Genomic DNA, 19,480 nt, shown 5'->3' on the forward strand with positions numbered 1-19,480 from the left:
CTCTCTCCCCTCCCTCCCTCCTCCCTTCCGCTCTCTCTCCCCTCCCTCCTTCCTTCCTTCTGCGCTCTCTCCCCTCCCTCCCTCCTCCCTCCCTTCCCTCCTTCCTTCCCTCCCTCCCTGCTTCCTTCCCTTTCTAATGGGGGCTCATTCTACTAGGTAGGGGCCAGGGCCGAAAAAGCCCCGGCCCTCGTTGAGGCAAGCCGGATGGCCCTGGGGCCGGGAACCACCAGGAGGTGCTGATTAATAGATTGTAAGTTCCTGCGGGGCTTATATGAGGAGGGGCGGTCCCAAAGGTATGCTGCCCCCGGCCGTATAGGGCTTTAAAGGTAAGGACCAACGCCTTGAACCAGATCCGGTACACAATAGGCAGCCAGTGCTCTAAGTCCCAGATCCAGCACCACCCCCACCCTCGCTAGACTGGAGTGAAACACAGGAGCTTTGTTGATCCACTCCAGAGTTTTGGTAGAGACCGTTCACTTTTCAGAGCTTTCTTAGCCCGCCTTGCAGTGCCAACACCTCCGGCTTCGCCTGCAATTAAACTTTTCTCCGTTTCTGGTGAAGCACATCTCTCCCCCCCCCCAGCTTTTCTCCACACAAGTCCAGCTGGGAATTGTTTGCTAACTTGCTATCTTCCCAGGGCAAAGTCTGCCGTGCTTGGCCCTGCACGGAAAGCGACCCAAACGCTAGAACAGAGCCATTCCTCCCCGTGCTGACTCTGGGATAAAACTGGCACTCTTCCACCCCATGTTGTTTTATTTATTCCATCAATTCCTGAAGGGGGCAGATACCTCCCGAGGCTCCCTGATTTTATCCACACATCCTCCCCAGGTTGGGACTTGCTCCACACATCCCAGGAAGCTGGGCAGCTAACAAGGGTTTGAGTCGGGGCCGCCATCCCCGAAGCCCAGCAACCCAATTCGTGACCGTGGGTGGAGCACAGCAGGCTGCCGACATGCAGCGGTTTGGATACAGGCGCCTCTTGTGCTCAGAGAGTGTGCCCTGGCAGAGGACAGCCTTTGGAGCTGACCCGTGATAGGCCTCCACCAAGCCATTCGCCACGTGGAGTGGCCCTGCGGGGCAGAGTGTTCTTGTCCATTAAAAGAGGGCAAAGAGGATAGGAAGTGTTCTAAACAGAGGCCACGTCTTGGACCCCGCAGTGCGCCACCAGGAGCATAGACAGACTTGGCATAGCTCCTCTTGTATGGAGCAGGAGGTTGGGCTAGACGACCCCTTCCAACTCGATGAGTCCTATGGGTCTTAGGCAACGTGTCACATTTCCCTCCCCATAGATTATCGTGCCCAGAAATTGGTCTGAATTGGCACAAGCAGTTGCACAAGTCTTTTTCTTGAATTTCCGCTTGCACCAGAGTTCCATCACAAGTGGGGAATTTTTGCACTGGCTCTAAACCATAGCCTTCTGAACAGATGTGTCTACAGGCAGAAACCCATATGCACTGATGCCTCTCAAACAGGAGATCTGGTCAGGTTCTTATTTGTTCCAATCATTCAGGACAACAGCATACCAAAGGAAGTATTCAGGTGCAGCTTTGGGCACAAAAAAGGCACTGTCGAAATGGCACAACAGAGTCAAATTCTTCTTACCTGGTGCTGGCTGGCTGGGGGCAACCTGAGTGGACGGTTTAGGGGTGAGGGAAGCGGTGTGGTTGACTCCATTTTCAGCTGGCGCGGGCTTGGGTTCGTTCTGAGCTTCCGAAGGGGCATCTCCTCCCTGATCAGCCTAAGAAGAAGAAAAGACTGGATTCATACCCCATGGCCCTTCACTACCCGAAGGAGTCTCAGAGCGGCTTGCAGTCCCCTTTCCCTTCCCCTCCCCACAACAGACACCCTGGGAGGTAGGTGGGGCTGAGAGAGCTCTTGACAGAAACTCCTCTTTTTCAGGAACAGTTCTGACAGGACTATGGCTTGCCCAAAGTCATCCAGCCAGGTGCAAGTGGAGGAGTGGGGAATCGAACCCGGTTCTCCCGGATTAGAGTCTGCGCACTTCACCACGACACCAAACTGGACACAAAAACGCCTCCCAACAGGACGCAGCGAAAGTGGCCCGGCAGAGACGGCGGGGTGTGCCCCGGTGGCAAGGGGGCAGCTGGCTGACCGGTGGGCATGTAGGCTCCGTTTCTGGAGAAGCACATCTCCCCCGCCCAATAAGATCATCAATAGTCCTCATCTACCACCACCCCCTTCCCAAATTGCAAGTTCATTACGAAAGACACTTTGTATTTGGACACTTCACATTCTAAGAAGGCAGAGAGGAATTCCAGAATAAATACTTCCCCTTGGCACTAATGAGAATTTCTGGAAATGTCCCCCCCCCAGTTCCTTGTCTCATTTACACGTGGAGGGGGGGGCTTGCACCCACAATGGAAAACAGTCCTTCATAATGGACATCTGGCACTTTAGTAAATCCTGTACTCTGACTGCACAACCCTCCCAGCTCTGAAGAAGAAACACGCCAGGAATCCTCTTGCATCACCCTGCAGGAACACAGATTTGCTTACAAGGTACTTACAAGCCCAGGCCGTGCTTGTCAAGGACAATGTCTACCTCGGCCCATCCCAACCAGACCCTGTCCGTGTGGCACTAAAGCAGAACCATTATTTGGAGAGTGTGCTTTTTTTGGGGGGGGGTGGAGTGTCCTCTGGATTTTGCCTTGAACTTCATACTTTCATGCACACCTCTCTTATCACTACATCCCTCCCTCCCCCCGCCAATAGAAGACAAGGTTTGTGTCATCCAAGAAGTCCGGGTAACACAATTTATGTACCTACAACGCAGTCCTCACTACTGTTTTATATATCCTGAGCATTCACACACCAGTCTAATATCACAGTAGACTACGCAAGCCTCCACGGCACACAACATCACACAGAGAGACTTCTGTACGTTGGTCCCAGGCTAATTTACAGCGTGCCGATGCCTCATTCACCCCGGAGGCAAAGGAATCCCAGGCCCAGGACAGCTCGCACATCCGTACGTCTGACAGGTAAGATTACGCTAAAAAGTACCTCCATTCCGGCCACATGCTGGGATCACCGTGCCCGTGTTGCCCAGTCTGCGTTCGCGTCCCGCACCACCTCTTCTTTCTCGCCAGCTCTCAAAGCCCGTATTTGGCACTCATTTCTATCCGTTCGTTCTTCCTTTTTGGGGGGCCCAAACTAATCGCCTGACAATTGCTGTATTAGTGGGCACCGTTATCTAAGTATGTTGCAGATTCCCACTCCAGGCTCAATGGCACAGGAAGAAAAGCGCAGGGCCTCGGAGCAGCGTGCCCCGGCAGTTCATCTTCTTGAGAGGCCAGCGTTTGGGAAGAAAGGACCTGTTGCCATGGTACCTTGCCGGATTAGTTCCGCATGCAGCTTTCCTCTTCCCTGGCAAGGCACTGATAACGGGGCGGGGCGGATCTCCTCTAAACATTCCCCCCTTTTCTAAGGTTTACCCCCAATTAGGGGGAAATGCCATTTTGATGTGATTAAACCACACCAAAGCCCAGTCCACTGTTTACAGATATGGACGTGAGCGTCTCCTGCACTACTTTGAAAACAAAAGAACGCGATTTGATTCTCTTTCCCCTATAAAAAGCCCCCAGCCAGTGGTGAGTGGAGAGACTCTGAACATTTGCCTTTCTGGGTTTTATTTGCCTGGGGCTTATTATCTTCATCCGAGATGCTGTCTCAGACTAGCTCTAGACTTGATGTGGGAAACCTGCATATGCGATTGTGGTTGGCTTTCAAGAGCAACGGACAGAATAAAGTTTGGTGCCGCCAAGGTCACTGAGGAGACACAGGATCTGTCTCCCCTTCTCCTTCAAGAATACTTATTCTGCCCTTTGCCTCAAACAGCCATTTCTAGAGAGCAGCAGTTGGAGCAGCCCTGCAAGAGAAATCCCCTCGAGGGTGAAGAGACCCGATCCTCTCTCAGTGATCTAGCTGCCGCTCACACAAACCCTCCTCCTCTGAGATGCGGCCGGGGCTGCAGCTGCTGAGGCAGAGTAACGGCATGCAGAGGGATCCCTCACCTGGCACTGAACCACTACTGCATCTGGGCCTGAGCGGCAGAAGGTGCATCGTGCATCCTCGATGCGCTGCACATGAAAGAGAGACTTCCGCAAAACACGCTGGCACACAAGATCAGAAGGCAAACTTGCCCTGAGGTGTGGGTCAGGCTTTCAGGCTCGTTATAACCACAAATGCAGCCTCGCAAATCAATGCCAACATGACAATATCTGTGAAGTGCTTTCAACATTGACAATCGCACCCGAAAAGTAACAGCACAGTCCTGAGCAGAGATACCCAGTTCTGAGTCTGCAGAAGACAACTTTGCTCAGGACTGCGCTGTCAGTGGAACAAACCATCCTGCTCCTCGATAGGTCTTTGTCCTCCACGCCACTGACCTTGGGGCATTTCGTTTTGGTTTGGCAGCCCCAGGCCACATGAAAAGGTGAGGTGAGAAAATGACAAAATCTAGGCGACGAAAGCAGATTGTCCTGGGCCAAGGAAACACGGGGCAACAGTTACCCAGTTTCTGTGAGAATAGCAGTACAACTAGAACAATTTCATTATCAATAGCAGGGTAATCACTGTGAAGGGTTTATCCAGACTTATTCCCATTTATAAACTCATTAAGATGGGTGGCCCTGTTAGTCTGCCTGTAACAGCAGAAAAGACCGAGAGTCCAGGAGCACCTTGAAGACTAACACAATTTGTGGCCGGGGAGGAGCTTTCGTGAGTCACGGCTCACTTCTTCAGATAGACCAAGATGGGCGGCCGTGTTAGTCTGTCTGCAGCAGGAGAAAAGAGCAAGAGTCCAGGAGCACCTGAAAGACTAACACAATCGGTGGCAGGGGAGGAGCTTTGGTGAGTCACTGCTCACTTCTTCAGATAGACTAAGATGGGCAGCCGTTTTAGTCTGCCTGTAGCAGGAGAAAAGAGCAAGAGTCCAGGAGCACCTGAAAGACTAACACAATCGGTGGCAGGGGAGGAGCTTTGGTGAGTCACTGCTCACTTCTTCAGATAGACTAAGATGGGCAGCCGTTTTAGTCTGCCTGTAGCAGGAGAAAAGAGCAAGAGTCCAGGAGCACCTGAAAGACTAACACAATCGGTGGCAGGGGAGGAGCTTTGGTGAGTCACTGCTCACTTCTTCAGATAGACTAAGATGGGCAGCCGTTTTAGTCTGCCTGTAGCAGGAGAAAAGAGCAAGAGTCCAGGAGCACCTGAAAGACTAACACAATCGGTGGCAGGGGAGGAGCTTTGGTGAGTCACTGCTCACTTCTTCAGATAGACTAAGATGGGCAGCCGTTTTAGTCTGCCTGTAGCAGGAGAAAAGAGCAAGAGTCCAGGAGCACCTGAAAGACTAACACAATCGGTGGCAGGGGAGGAGCTTTGGTGAGTCACTGCTCACTTCTTCAGATAGACTAAGATGGGCAGCCGTTTTAGTCTGCCTGTAGCAGGAGAAAAGAGCAAGAGTCCAGGAGCACCTGAAAGACTAACACAATCGGTGGCAGGGGAGGAGCTTTGGTGAGTCACTGCTCACTTCTTCAGATAGACTAAGATGGGCAGCCGTTTTAGTCTGCCTGTAGCAGGAGAAAAGAGCAAGAGTCCAGGAGCACCTGAAAGACTAACACAATCGGTGGCAGGGGAGGAGCTTTGGTGAGTCACTGCTCACTTCTTCAGATAGACTAAGATGGGCAGCCGTTTTAGTCTGCCTGTAGCAGGAGAAAAGAGCAAGAGTCCAGGAGCACCTGAAAGACTAACACAATCGGTGGCAGGGGAGGAGCTTTGGTGAGTCACTGCTCACTTCTTCAGATAGACTAAGATGGGCAGCCGTTTTAGTCTGCCTGTAGCAGGAGAAAAGAGCAAGAGTCCAGGAGCACCTGAAAGACTAACACAATCTGTGGCAGGGGGAGGAGCTTTCGTGAGTCATGGCTCACTTCTTCGGGTACAGCTAAGTATGTGAGTACATCTGTCCTTATATCTTGGAGAGTGAAGTGATTTTAGAACCAAGACAGAAGAATAGAGGGACTCCCAGTCTAGCTGTACCGGAAGAAGTGACTGCCGTGACTCACGAAAGCTCCTCCCCCTGCCACAGATTGTGTTAGTCTTTCAGGTGCTCCTGGACTCTGGCTCTTTTCTCCTGCTATAATTCCATGTTCTATTTGAGCATGACTCCAGTCTGGACTAAAGCCACAAGTTTCTAGTTTTGCTTGCTGAAAAGCTGTCAGAACATGGAGCATCAAGCACGCAAGATCTATTTGGGGTGGGTGGGATCCAGCAATCCTCGGAGGAACCTTCCTGCAGCCTAAAGACTGCAAAGGGGGAGCCGTGTCCACCTGTCATATCATAGCAAAACAACACAAAAGTCCAGTAGCACCCAACCTCAACACATATATTTCAATATGAGCTTTTTTTAAGCCGCAGCCCACTTATTCAGATAGACGAGTGAAGGGAACCCTGGAGGGGGGGGGCATTTAGTGTGAATTGTACCACAAATCTTCCAAGTCTAAATTCCAATGCAAGGGAAAAAGGAAGGAATTGATATAGAAAGGTTGGGTGTAAGTTCCATCGTAAATCAACACAGGCCCCGGTCACATGGAGAGTTTGCCGCGTGAAAGGCACGAATGTTGGGTGGATTTTTGGGGTGCAATCACACCGCAACATCTGGGAAGCGTAGTGCACCCGTGGCCAACCTGTGCCGTCCCGCCGAAGATGCAGAGTTAAAAAGTACCTCGGAAAGTGCACTAGTATCCGGAAAACGCGCGGCACAGGCGGGCGTCTGATCGCGGGAGTGCTAGTATCCCGTGGCAGCCGGCGCCCATCCATGTCCCATCACAAACCAATGTTTTTCATAAGCGCATGCGCACAAACACAAAACTGAAAGCAGTGCTGCTCCACGGAACTGCACATGCGCACAAATGCAAAATGCTTGTGTGATCATGCCGCACCACTTCTTTGCCATGCTGCAGCATCGCCATGTGATCGCCAGCTAACAGCCAAAGCGCAGAGACTCGAGGGACTGTGTGACCGGGCTACCGCGCCTTATTTTGCTCTGGGGTGAACAGCCACGCCTCCCCCCCCCGTGTTATCTGGCCCGTGTGACCGGGGCCACAGTTAGCCGTTAGTGAGGGAGGTCAGAGGTTCCAACAGATCAGCAAATGGCTGAAGTGAAAATGAACTGGTCTTGATACGGGATTACAGTCTGATAAAACATGCTGAGATCAGCCAACTGACATTTTTGAAAAGTGTAGAGCTATTAGAGACTGTAGTGACGGAGGAAATCCAAGTCTCCATTTAAAGCCAGGATGACAAGTACTGTTTAATTTTTGAGGAGTTCTAGTGTTATCGATGCAACAAACATGAAATTGAGCAAACTCCGGAGGATGGTGGAGGACAGGAGGGCCTGGCGTGATCTGGTCCATGGGGTTGCAAAGAGTCGAACTCGACTGTGCGACTGAACAACAACAACAAAACTCAGGAACAGCCCCTGAAGTTGGAGGAACCCTTCCAACCCAGCAGAGTGGCAAAAGGGAGGGGGCAGGATCTACCCCAAGGCCTGATGCTGAACCAAGTTTGCTTCAGTTAGGGGAGAGAGGTTGGTAAGCAAGAGTATCCCCCAGTTTCTGACACTGCAATCGCCTGACTATGGGAAAGGAAACTACAGACTGGAACTTTTCTGGGGGAAATGCTGAACTTTGAAATAGTTACTGGGGGGAAATTAAGACTGTAGCAAAAGACGCTTCTCTCACTTATTGAACTGAGTGATAACAAAGATTGGATGCAGAACGCACGACACAGATGTTGCTTGCTCAAGAGTACTTGCTAATCTCTGTTCCCAGAACTGATTGCTTCCCACAAACTCATGTGTGCCATTTTAATATACGTAAGTTGGCTCAGGATTGCATACTAAAATCACAAAGCAAGATATAAATGCATTGCGTTCCACCATGAATTTAGCCCCTGGAAGAAATCTGACCAAATTTTAATCAGCTCCATCTGAAGTCTAATGATGTTAATTTGTGTACATGTTCTCTGCGAGGAGGGGAAAGTTATGCTCTGAGCCGGAAGGTCTTGGACTTTAAAACACAAAAGGGAACCCGCATTCTTCCTGGTAAGAACAAAGTTCAATGAACAATTTTCGCACAGGTCACTTTATAGTTTAACTAGCAGTAAAGCCCGTTGTGGAAATAAATACAACGAGATCTAGAAAGAGGCTCTGGGGGAGTGCTCTGGCTTTGGGCAAACAGTGTCATTTTGCTGTGGTGACCTCAGCAGGCGGGGAGGGGGTGAGTTTGAGGTGTGGAATGCAGTGAAGTCCAATCAGCTTCCATATGCAAAAGACCTTGAAGGTTCCATATGCAACTGACATTCCAACTGCCTTGCGGGGAGGGGGTGAGTTTGAGGTGTGGAATGCAGTGAAGTCCAATCAGCTTCCATATGCAAAAGACCTTGAAGGTTCCATATGCAACTGACATTCCAACTGCCTTGCGGGGAGGGGGTGAGTTTGAGGTGTGGAATGCAGTGAAGTCCAATCAGCTTCCATATGCAAAAGACCTTGAAGGTTCCATATGCAACTGACATTCCAACTGCCTTGCGGGGAGGGGGTGAGTTTGAGGTGTGGAATGCAGTGAAGTCCAATCAGCTTCCATATGCAAAAGACCTTGAAGGTTCCATATGCAACTGACATTCCAACTGCCTTGCGGGGAGGGGGTGAGTTTGAGGTGTGGAATGCAGTGAAGTCCAATCAGCTTCCATATGCAAAAGACCTTGAAGGTTCCATATGCAACTGACATTCCAACTGCCTTGCGGGGAGGGGGTGAGTTTGAGGTGTGGAATGCAGTGAAGTCCAATCAGCTTCCATATGCAAAAGACCTTGAAGGTTCCATATGCAACTGACATTCCAACTGCCTTGCGGGGAGGGGGTGAGTTTGAGGTGTGGAATGCAGTGAAGTCCAATCAGCTTCCATATGCAAAAGACCTTGAAGGTTCCATATGCAACTGACATTCCAACTGCCTTGCGGGGAGGGGGTGAGTTTGAGGTGTGGAATGCAGTGAAGTCCAATCAGCTTCCATATGCAAAAGACCTTGAAGGTTCCATATGCAACTGACATTCCAACTGCCTTGCGGGGAGGGGGTGAGTTTGAGGTGTGGAATGCAGTGAAGTCCAATCAGCTTCCATATGCAAAAGACCTTGAAGGTTCCATATGCAACTGACATTCCAACTGCCTTGCGGGGAGGGGGTGAGTTTGAGGTGTGGAATGCAGTGAAGTCCAATCAGCTTCCATATGCAAAAGACCTTGAAGGTTCCATATGCAACTGACATTCCAACTGCCTTGCGGGGAGGGGGTGAGTTTGAGGTGTGGAATGCAGTGAAGTCCAATCAGCTTCCATATGCAAAAGACCTTGAAGGTTCCATATGCAACTGACATTCCAACTGCCTTGCGGGGAGGGGGTGAGTTTGAGGTGTGGAATGCAGTGAAGTCCAATCAGCTTCCATATGCAAAAGACCTTGAAGGTTCCATATGCAACTGACATTCCAACTGCCTTGCGGGGAGGGGGTGAGTTTGAGGTGTGGAATGCAGTGAAGTCCAATCAGCTTCCATATGCAAAAGACCTTGAAGGTTCCATATGCAACTGACATTCCAACTGCCTTGCGGGGAGGGGGTGAGTTTGAGGTGTGGAATGCAGTGAAGTCCAATCAGCTTCCATATGCAAAAGACCTTGAAGGTTCCATATGCAACTGACATTCCAACTGCCTTGCGGGGAGGGGGGGGGGTTTGAGGTGTGGAATGCAGTGAAGTCCAATCAGCTTCCATATGCAAAAGACCTTGAAACGCTGGGCGGGACTGCACAAAGCAGCCAGTCAACCCAGCCAGTGTCTTCTGAGTGGCAGTTCTTCCGGCCTAACACTGAAGGCGGGCATTTTAGAATGTTCATATAAAATGTTCTTACTCAATTATATATAAGGAGAGATTTTGTGGCAAGTGATATCTTTAAGACGAATAGGAATTTTTGGTGGCATCTTTAAAACTAGGAGTTTTACTAGACAAAGTTGGCTCTGGTCCCCAGAAATATATTCTACAAAATAAAATTGCTAGCTTGTTGGCATTAGATGCAACTGACTAGACATGGCTGCCACTCTAGAATCTTTGCAAGGCAAAGTGATTTCTGAAATGGCAGTTCTTACCTTGTGGCCAACTCCACACTGCTCGCCGCGTTGTTTTGATTTGAAGGTGGATTTTGGAATGGACGGAATGTCAGACCTGCGCACACAACCGGCTGTGGGCAAGAACTCTGTTCTCATCCCCCACCCCCACCCCAGTAGCTTACGATTGAAAGTGCATTCTGCCACAAGCTATGGCTGGGCTCACTGTGACGTCAAGCAAAGGACATCAAGCCCAGAAGAAAAGCCACTCCAAGCTCCATCCCTGCTTTCCACAGTGACTTGAGAGCCAGGCTGACTTTGGGCTTCTCCAGCAGCTCTCCCCAAAATGGTCATTCCCGGCTCTTGCCGAGATGGACTGCAGTGCGGCTTACCTCAGATGGAACCAAGGTATTGCTGCAACATTCATCACAGAGATGCTGTGGGGGAAGGCCAATTAAACCACGGTCTGGATTATCTCTTTTGCTTCCTCACCTCCTTTTTGAAGTTTCTTCTTTTGTAACATCTTGCCTGAGGAAGAGTTCTGGCAACCTCAAAACTCTTTGGAACTCTTTGAGGAAATTGCTCGCAATTTTAGACCCTTCTTCTCTGGTGATAGACTTCTAAAATTCAAAACCCATCCTTCTGTAGGCTGGTTTGACCAGGAGTGTAGAGCAGTTAGGAAAGAGCTTGTTCATTGTGCACGACAGGCGTGGAACCACGAAAATGAGCCCTCCTTACCAAGGCTCCCTTATGAGCAAAAATTCTACTTTGTGAGCTACTGGCATTAAAGTTGTGAGCAAAGAATTTGGCTGCTGCAGAAATTAGTTTGCTCTGGAGCCCCTCCTTCCTGAGCGAAGACAAAAACGTGTGAGCCGGAGGCTAGAACATTGTGAGCTAACTCACACTAACTCAGCTTAGAGGGAACACTGCTCCTTACTGTTCTTACATCTCTTAGGCCACCTTATAAGCAGCTCCTAAAACTCCTTATCTAATGACGATCATTGTGTCACCTATACGATGTCCGTGCATGCATGGTCTGCCAAGAAGATCCGTGCAAAATTTTCGCTCCAGTGTTCAATGTGTTATATTCTTCACTACGTCCCAGTCCTGACAATTTAAATGCTGCTTTTAACCTTGCTTTTTTTTACTGTAATATTTATTACTGTTCGGGCAGCTGTTATTATATCGTTATGGCTTTTGGCCTCATGCCATGGAATTCTACCTACCCCAAAAGACTTTTGTGTCACTGTAGCTGGTCCCACTAAAGGTGTTACGTGGTTCGTGGCTTGCTGCAGTTAGTATGACAAAGACTTAGATTCTGCTCCTCTGTTTAAAAAGGCAAAGCAGAAAACCAGCTCCATTCAGGAAAGAGCGGCCGCATTGCAAATTCCACACCTTCCCAGCTACCCTTTTAACCTGCCTAACTTCCAACAACTACCGTAGCTACCCTGAAGTACCCAAACTGAATCCATGGCATATTAAAGAAAGAAAAAGTCATCCAGGCCCATGCAGGTGTACAGCTGAGATTCCCGCTCTCCCATCCGCTGAGGAGACAAGACATGGCAGACAGAACTGGAATGAGTCTCTCGGTTACTAAATCCCGCGTCAGCCTCCGACTCTGACCTCTCTCTTGACTTCCTCTTCGTCCTCCAGGGTGAGCGCCGCCAACTGGTTTGCTCTCTGCTCCATTAAGTTCACGTATCTGATGGGGTTGGACAACGCTTCGATCACATCTGGAAATCAAGCCGGAATGGAGAGTCAGGCCGGCACCTGCGGGCGGGTTCACGCAGACGTGCAAAGGGGTGGGGGCTGCCGTCACCCTCTTCAGGGGCCTATCCAGAATTTTCACGTAGCCCTTCATGGCGGGAAATGCCCCTCGGAGCCCTCATGGGACACCGCCCAATCCCTTTGCCCGTTTAAATGTCTCCTCAACCCCCACAAATTTACAGAAATCCTTTTTGCTCATACATAAAACACAGGCATGCTTTATTGACCTACGCGGTCTCTGACAGGGAGCACAGCCACACGCACACAGCTGCCCTGACCCGGATGCCCCCCAGGCAAGTCAGATCTCGCCCGGTCTCAGAAGCTGAGCAGGTTCAGCCCTGGCTAGTACTTGGATGGGAGACCCCCCCCCCAAGCAAGTCTGGGGTCGCGACGCAGAGGCAGGCCAGGGCAAACCACCTCTGAATGCCCTTTGCCTTGAAAGCCCCGTGCGGGGTCGCCATACAACTCTGACGGCACTTTCCACCACCATGTGCAACTGAATACACACTCTTCCCCAATTGTATACGGTAAGTTCCTTGGGGCAAGGAGACATTGTTTTGGTTCTTACTCTACAAAGGAGGAGGAGGAGGAGGAGGAAGTTGGAGATTGGAGGAGACTCAGAGTCTCAGAGCGGCTTACAGACTCCTTTCCCTCCCCCTCCCCACAACAGACACCCCCTGGGAGGTGGGTGGGGCTGAGAGAGCTCTTGACAGAAACGGCTCTTTTTCAAGGACAGCTCTTGTCAGAACTACGGCTTGCCCAAGGTCATCCAGCCAGGTGCAAGTGGAGGAGGAGAGGGGAATCAAACCTGGTTCTCCCAGATTAGAGTCCGCCTGCACTTAACCATGACACCAAACTGGCTCCATCACAAAAAAGCTTGTCACATCTGCTGCAATCAGATGCCAGAGCAAACCGAGGCCTGTTTTGATCAGGCATGATCATTGCGTGTCCGCTGCACCCTCTCACTCAGCACGTCACCTTGCACAAAGAGCCTGATGGAAAATTTCCAGTTGGACCAAGCTCCAACTCCCTGCGATGCCAAAGTGCCCTTGGCAAACTGGCGTTTGTCCGTTTCTCACAAACTAGGATGCATCACTGGGATTCCACGGAGATTTACAGCCCACGTTTGTGGGGAGAAAACAAACTCCAGTTAATCCAGGCCTTCCGAACTGGCCCTTGATCAGTCCGGAGCTGAGGAGGAGGGGAGGGGAGGGATGGGAGGGGCACTGCTGACCGGCACAGGCCAGCCTCTGCAGTGACGCCTGAAGGAAGCCGCACTTCTCTGAACAACGACAATTTCCCTCAGATTGTGCAAGGCCGGTGCTTAGAGGGGAGTTCTGACCACTGCTTCACATGTGGACAATGACTTATTGCAGGCAATCACACTGAAGGTATCTGTAGCTTTTGTTAGATACAGTTAAGAGTGGAACGTGTGACTGAATCAGGGTGGGGAAAACGGTTTGATGAACTCCCACACACACACACACCACGGCAGGGAGCACAGAGGCTTGCTCTGGTGCAGGTAAACAGAAGGAGGAGGAGGAGGAGGAGGAGGAGGAGGAGGAGCCAAACTACACTACATATATGATAGTCCTTCACGTTCTTAATTCCCGCTGTGTGCCATTTCAGAGAATAACAGCAGCTCCCCAGAAGAAGTGCTTCCTGCAATGACACTTGACGTTTGTCGTCAAGGCGGGTTCTCCTGTTACCTGCATAAGTGTCGGGCACGTAGTCCTTCACCTCTAGGTAGACGAACAGGGCCGGCAGCGTCAGGGACAGGTTCCTCTCGTTCCTCAGGGAGATGTAGTGGTAGCCTGGAACAGAAGGAGGACAACCGTGGAGAGCGCATCTACGGCTGATGTCCTAACGGGACGCACACAATGGCTGAGCAGTCACACAGAGAGACGCGGGGTCCCTTCACCGGCACTCAGGGATATGCCGTGAGCTCAGAGACGACGTCCTTTCTCGGGGGACGAGAGCGCAAACCTCTCAGACGGGAGGCCTGGAGGGGATGAGGTTCCTCTACAGAGACAGATGGGGTGGTGGCCAAGGCTCCCTCTCAGCCGTGGGGGCTTGTGAGCAAAAAATTCTACTTTGTGAGCTGCCGGCATTCAAGTTGTGAGCCAGCGATTTGGCCGCTGCACAAATTAGTTTGCTCTGGAGCCCCATCCTTCCTGAGCGGAGACACATATGTGTGAGCCGGAGGCTAAGAAACTGTGAGCTGGCTCACACGGACTCAGCTTAGAGGGAACACTGGTGGTGGTGGTGGTGCAGAATGGCTATTTGCCAGGAACGGGGCAAGGCAGTCCTACCGCCCTGAGAGGCGTCTGGGGAGGGCCACGTGCGCAGACCCAGGAGAGAGAAGGGCCGCCTGCTACCTGAAGGAGGAAGGGGCCACCGAGGAGCCCAAGAGTTGCAAAGACTTCAGCCTTTAAGGTCCAGGCAGACCTGGACAGCTCCGGGCAGCAGGGTTGGCCCTGGTGAGTGCTCGGAGGGGAGACCTCCAAGGAAGCCAAAGGGTTGCTACGCAGAGGCAGGCGGTGGCCCAAACCCACCTCTGGACGTCTCCCGCCCTGACCCCCAGGATCCAGGCTGGCCCAGTCTCATTGGATCTCAGGAACGGAGCAGGGCTGGCCCCGGTTAGTGCTTGCTGGGGGAGGGGGCCCCTCCAAGGAACAGCAGGGCCATCGTGACGCAGGGGCAGGCAAGGGCAAGCCCACCTCTGAGCATCCCTCGCCTCGAAAGCCCCATGAGGGATCACAAGATGGCAGCTGTAACTTGGTGGCAAATACGAATAAAATGATACACATAAAACCATCATCTGTATATCTCTGGCTAGCTGTTAAGATGAGCCGGGGGGCTGAATTCAGTATCCCACGGATACGGGGTAGGTCAGACGTGACAAGCCAGCCAGTCACTCCCCCGATGGCTGGAGGCCAGCGCACCATCGGAGCCCTCTACAGCTTTTAGCAAGCCCTGACTTCCCCTCTTCTTTTACACTGAGCCGCTTAGACCATCCTGGCCTTGCGGAATACAGTGGCAGTGAAAAATACGAACCCACGAGGGCCACTGTTTGTCTTTCAGGCAGCCAAAGGGCAGCTACCAGGAATCCCTCCCGCAGCCCTCTCAGGGTGTGTGGTGGCCTACGCTCCGAGAGCTCGGTTCCAGAACTCACACCTGTGAGGCACGGAAGACGTTTTCGGGCACAGCGTGCCGTCGTATTTTTTGGAATCTCTGAAGCGCACCACTAGCTGTCATTGCAAATGGGAAGAATGTCGTGGGAATCTAGTTGAGAGAGTTATTGAAAGCCAGGCGCTGTGCCAATTTCCCTACAATAATTATGCCTAGAGGAGGGGAGGTGGCCTGGCATAGCCCCACTGCATCAGGACTCGAAAGCAAGGCAGGGTTGGTCCTTCGAAGGGAGACTCAAGGACAACGGCTCTGTGGCGACGGCAGGCCATGGCCAACCACCTCTGCCTCCCGCTTGCCTCAAGAAAGCCCTCGTTGGGGTCGCTGTACGTCAGCTGCAACTAGACGCCTCTTCACACACACACACACACACACACACACAGAGTTACGGACACAATTCCCCAGCAGCCCCTGTCTGTTAAAATCCATTGGGAAAGAAGGTTATCTGTGAAGAGATGGGACTACAGGCACGGCAAGGACGACAGAGGCCTTTAGGGACGTCTTCTGCACACATTCGGTTCTCCAGATTCAGCTGCTCGGTGAGCCCTGGCCTACTCGATCCCTCAGACTGGGCACAGTTTATAGCATCTAAGGTACGCAGGGAGCCCCTCTTTGCTCCGGTGTCCCGTTTGCTTTGCTCAGCGTTCCGAGGGCCAGTCTCGCTCCCAGGACGCCTAGACTACCTCACCTGGGCGAATCGCTGAAACCGGCAGTATCCGGTGGCCAATGAACTTCCCTCCTTCTTCATAGACGGCTATCCTGAGGCACGCCAGGGAAGGCAGAACCACCTGAAGGGGAGGCAGAACTCTGTTTAGCAGCAGGAACAAGAGAAGCACGTCAGCTAGCCCCTCACACACACACACACACACACACACCCCTTAACATCCACATGGATTCAGACTATGCTGGCTCAGCACCCACTTCTAGGCAGGTCTGTCCTCTTTCCATCTCTCCAGGTTGCTCGACAGTGGCTCTGCTCTAACACACAGCAGGGCGGTCCCAATCGAGGCCGGCGGGCAGCCCAAGTCTTTCTGGCTAACGCTGGCTCAGAGGACCACTTGCAAGACACCTCACAGCCAATCCTCCCTCTAAGCTGTGGAGAGTCCTGTGAGCACACATTCTACTCTGTGAGCTCTCCTGGGGCATTAAAGTTGTGAGCGAGCGATTTGGCTCCTGCATAAATCAGTGTGCTCTGGAGCCCTCCTCCCTGAAGTAAGACAAAAATGTGTGAGCCAGAGGCTAAAAAACTGTGAGCTAGCTCACACTGACTCAGCTCAGAGGGAACACTGACTGCACAGCCAACTGGCACAGAATCGGGAAAGGGGTGTGTGTGTGAAGAATAGGAAGGCACCAGTTCTGAATTCTCACGTCCACAGGCTTTTTGATATGACTCTTTGTGGGAAGGAAGGCTGGAGTCATTTTGGAGACTTCTAAGAAACTGGAGGTTAAAAAGCAAGGCCAATACTGATCAGCCGCTGATTAGCGACTGATGTTGCCCTCCTTTTGAAGAATTACTGCAAGACAAGCAGATTCCGCTGATGAAGCCTGTTGGCGAAACACACAGGGAATTTTTTTGGAAGTTTAACTGACGAATAAAATATAGGGTACCTGGTTTTGCACCATCGGCCTTATTATTATCTCCTGTGACTGATGTGGACTCCCCCCCCCCTGACTTTTAAGAAACTGACAATGGACAGAAGACAGGACGGTCCTGGAGATTTTAGTGTTCTGCTTCTTTTACGGAAGCTGCAGGGGATGTTGCTTTTCACATTTGCAAGTCAAACTCTGCTCGGGTGGGGAGCCCTCTTGGCCTGAAGCATCGGAACACAGTTCCAGTCCAGTGGCTGAAACACAACAAAGTTTCAGTCCTTTTAGACAAACAGAGTTTTATTCTGGGTATACGTTTCCATGTGCAGAAGCTTCTGAAGCAGGCCTGCCAGCTCCAGGCTGGAGATTTGGGGGTGGAGCCTGTGTGTGTGTGTGTGTGTGGAACGATGACAGGGACCTCCGTGGGGCACGGGGTCATTCAGAGCCCACCCTCCAAAGCAGCCTCGTTCTCCAGGGGAGCTGATCGCTGCACTCTGGAGATGAGCTGTAATGCCGGGGGGGGGGATCCCCAGGTCCCGCCTGGAGGCTGGCATCCCTAATCCGAAGGCGGCGTGGGGCCTGCACACGGAGGCTCACGCCCAGAATGAAACTTTGTTGGTCTTAAGGGTGCCCGACTGGACTCAAACGCTGTTCTACTCTGCTCAGCTACTCTAGTGTGTGAATTGTTCCCATCTTGGTTGAATGATATAGCACCATGTTATAGGATGGTTTTTGGGGTTAAATACTGTATTTTATTGTATGTTTTATTGTATTTTAGATTCCGGCTTTGCCGCCTGTGAACTGCCCTGAGCCTTTGGGAGGGCGGTGTAGAAATCCAACAAACAAATAAATAAACAAACAAACAAACAAACAAACAAATAAAACTGGATACAGTTAGATTGGATCTGTGGGGGGTATGCTGTACTTTTTTTGTGTGTGTTCAGTAACCCCGTCCTAATTATCAGAAAAGCACCTGTGGTGGGTTTGCCCTTCTATGTTTGCTCAGTTCCTCATCTGTTGTTGGAGAATGACAACCTTTGCCTTCCCAGAGCGCACTTCACATGCATCTGATATGGGGCGATGGTCCTTTCTTAACACGCCCAGGGAAACGCTGATCGCCACTTTGGGGTCAGGAAGCCATTTTTCTCCAGGCCAGTTTGGCCGGAGATCCTGGAGGGTTTTTTTTTTTCTTTTTTGCCACCTCCTGGCCATGGAGCAGGGGGTCCCTGGGGGTGTGGAGGGGGGAGGTAGTTGTGAATTTCCCGCAATGTGTGGGGGGTTGGATCCTAGATGACCCTGGAGGTCCCTTCTGTTGGGACCCACAGTCAAACAACAGAGCACACACTTCTTTGAAGGTTATACTTTATTGCTAGTACTATGGTCGCAGAAACATAAGCACTGTTAGGAATAACTACTACACAGAAAGAGGAGAGTGATATAGGGTACTCAAACGTACCCCTCCACACACACCACCTATGGGCCAATTGGCCTCACTCCTGCGGGCAGGAAGGAGGACCAAGGCAGTTAGAGCTGAGGCTGGGAAACGAAACTAGTCACACAATTAATCGATGGGAAGACCCTACACAGGCCGGCTAACGAGGGGGAGAAGCGAAAAGAAAGGAATGCGGCAGCAACTGGCACACAGGTCATGAAAGCGAACCCGGGCTTTCATAACCCTAACCCGAGCCCATAAACCCTATGGCGGCATAGCTGACACCTTCCCACTCTATGATTCTATGAAAGAGCCAACTTTCACCTCAGCAAGGTGGCTTTATACATCTGATTTGACTTGTTGTACATAGCCATTCATATTCTCCCCGTATCCCTTTTTCCTTCTGAATCCCACCCTTTTAAACAGAAATAATAAAAAAATCAATCAAAACACAAAAAAGCAAGGCAGCTTTAGACACGCCACCCTCTCTCATATTCCGCACAAGACGACTTCCACATGAGGTAAGTTGGAAGGAAATACCGTGACGGGCTCCACCCCCCCCCCCCCCCCCCCCCCAGAGTACTACGATTTTCCTGTTCCGAGTCGTCCGGATCCACTCTGCCGTGACATCTGTCACTCTACTACTTAAGAAAATATCTCTCTCTTGCCTTGGAACAGCTTTCTAGGCCCCTGATTTGTCCCAAATAAGCAGCAGTCTGTTTGCTGGAGCTGAAATACCTGAAGCACCATGTTTACTTTGCTAAGGACTATTAAATGCAAAGTGTACAAGCAAGACAATTAGGGAAAAAACCATTTCCTGCTATTGCGCAAGGACTTCGATGAGCCCTGCTCTCGGCCACAAGGACAGGATTCTGTCACATATATTTCCCATGCAAACTGAGTAAACAGCATTTTTATTTTCAATTGGAGGACAAACACTTTTACCTTTTAAAGGACATTTTAAGTACCTTAACTCATTGCAAAACTCCCTAAGCATAAAACAGAATTATGGAAGAACTGAGTATTGACCTCAACTAGAGTACTGTGTTCAGTTTTGGGCACCACAATTTAAGAAGGCTATAGAGAAGCTGGACCGTGTCCAGAGGAGGGCAATGAAGATGGTGAAGGGTCTGGAGACCAAGTCCTATGAGGGAAGGCTGAAGGAGCTGGGTGTGTTTAGCCTGGAGAGGAGACGACTGAGAGGGGATATGATCACCATCTCCAAGTACTTGAAGGGCTGTCATACAGAGGATGGTGTGGAGTTGTTTTCTGTTGCCCCAGAACCAAAGGTTTGAAATTAAATCAGAAGAGTTTTCCGCTAAACATTAGGAAGAACTTCCTGACAGTTAGAGC

The 19,480-nt window shown here is 51.0% G+C and overlaps 1 protein-coding gene across 1 annotated transcript in view; it reads right to left on the bottom strand.

The window, feature by feature from the left end:
• PLCB1 (phospholipase C beta 1) overlaps nucleotides 1-19,480 on the bottom strand; it is a 375,074-nt gene that overhangs the window by 36,584 nt on the left and 319,010 nt on the right. The window contains exons 20-23 of the mRNA XM_015406942.1: nucleotides 15,797-15,896; nucleotides 13,629-13,733; nucleotides 11,776-11,885; nucleotides 1,603-1,738 (exon numbers count right to left, since the gene is read on the bottom strand). Coding sequence (XP_015262428.1) covers nucleotides 1,603-1,738; nucleotides 11,776-11,885; nucleotides 13,629-13,733; nucleotides 15,797-15,896 — 451 coding nt within the window. The remainder of the gene's footprint in view (nucleotides 1-1,602; nucleotides 1,739-11,775; nucleotides 11,886-13,628; nucleotides 13,734-15,796; nucleotides 15,897-19,480) is intronic.

Source organism: Gekko japonicus, unplaced genomic scaffold (genome assembly GCF_001447785.1).
Source record: "Gekko japonicus isolate JY-2015 unplaced genomic scaffold, Gekko_japonicus_V1.1 scaffold1408, whole genome shotgun sequence".
NCBI lineage: Eukaryota > Metazoa > Chordata > Lepidosauria > Squamata > Gekkonidae > Gekko > Gekko japonicus.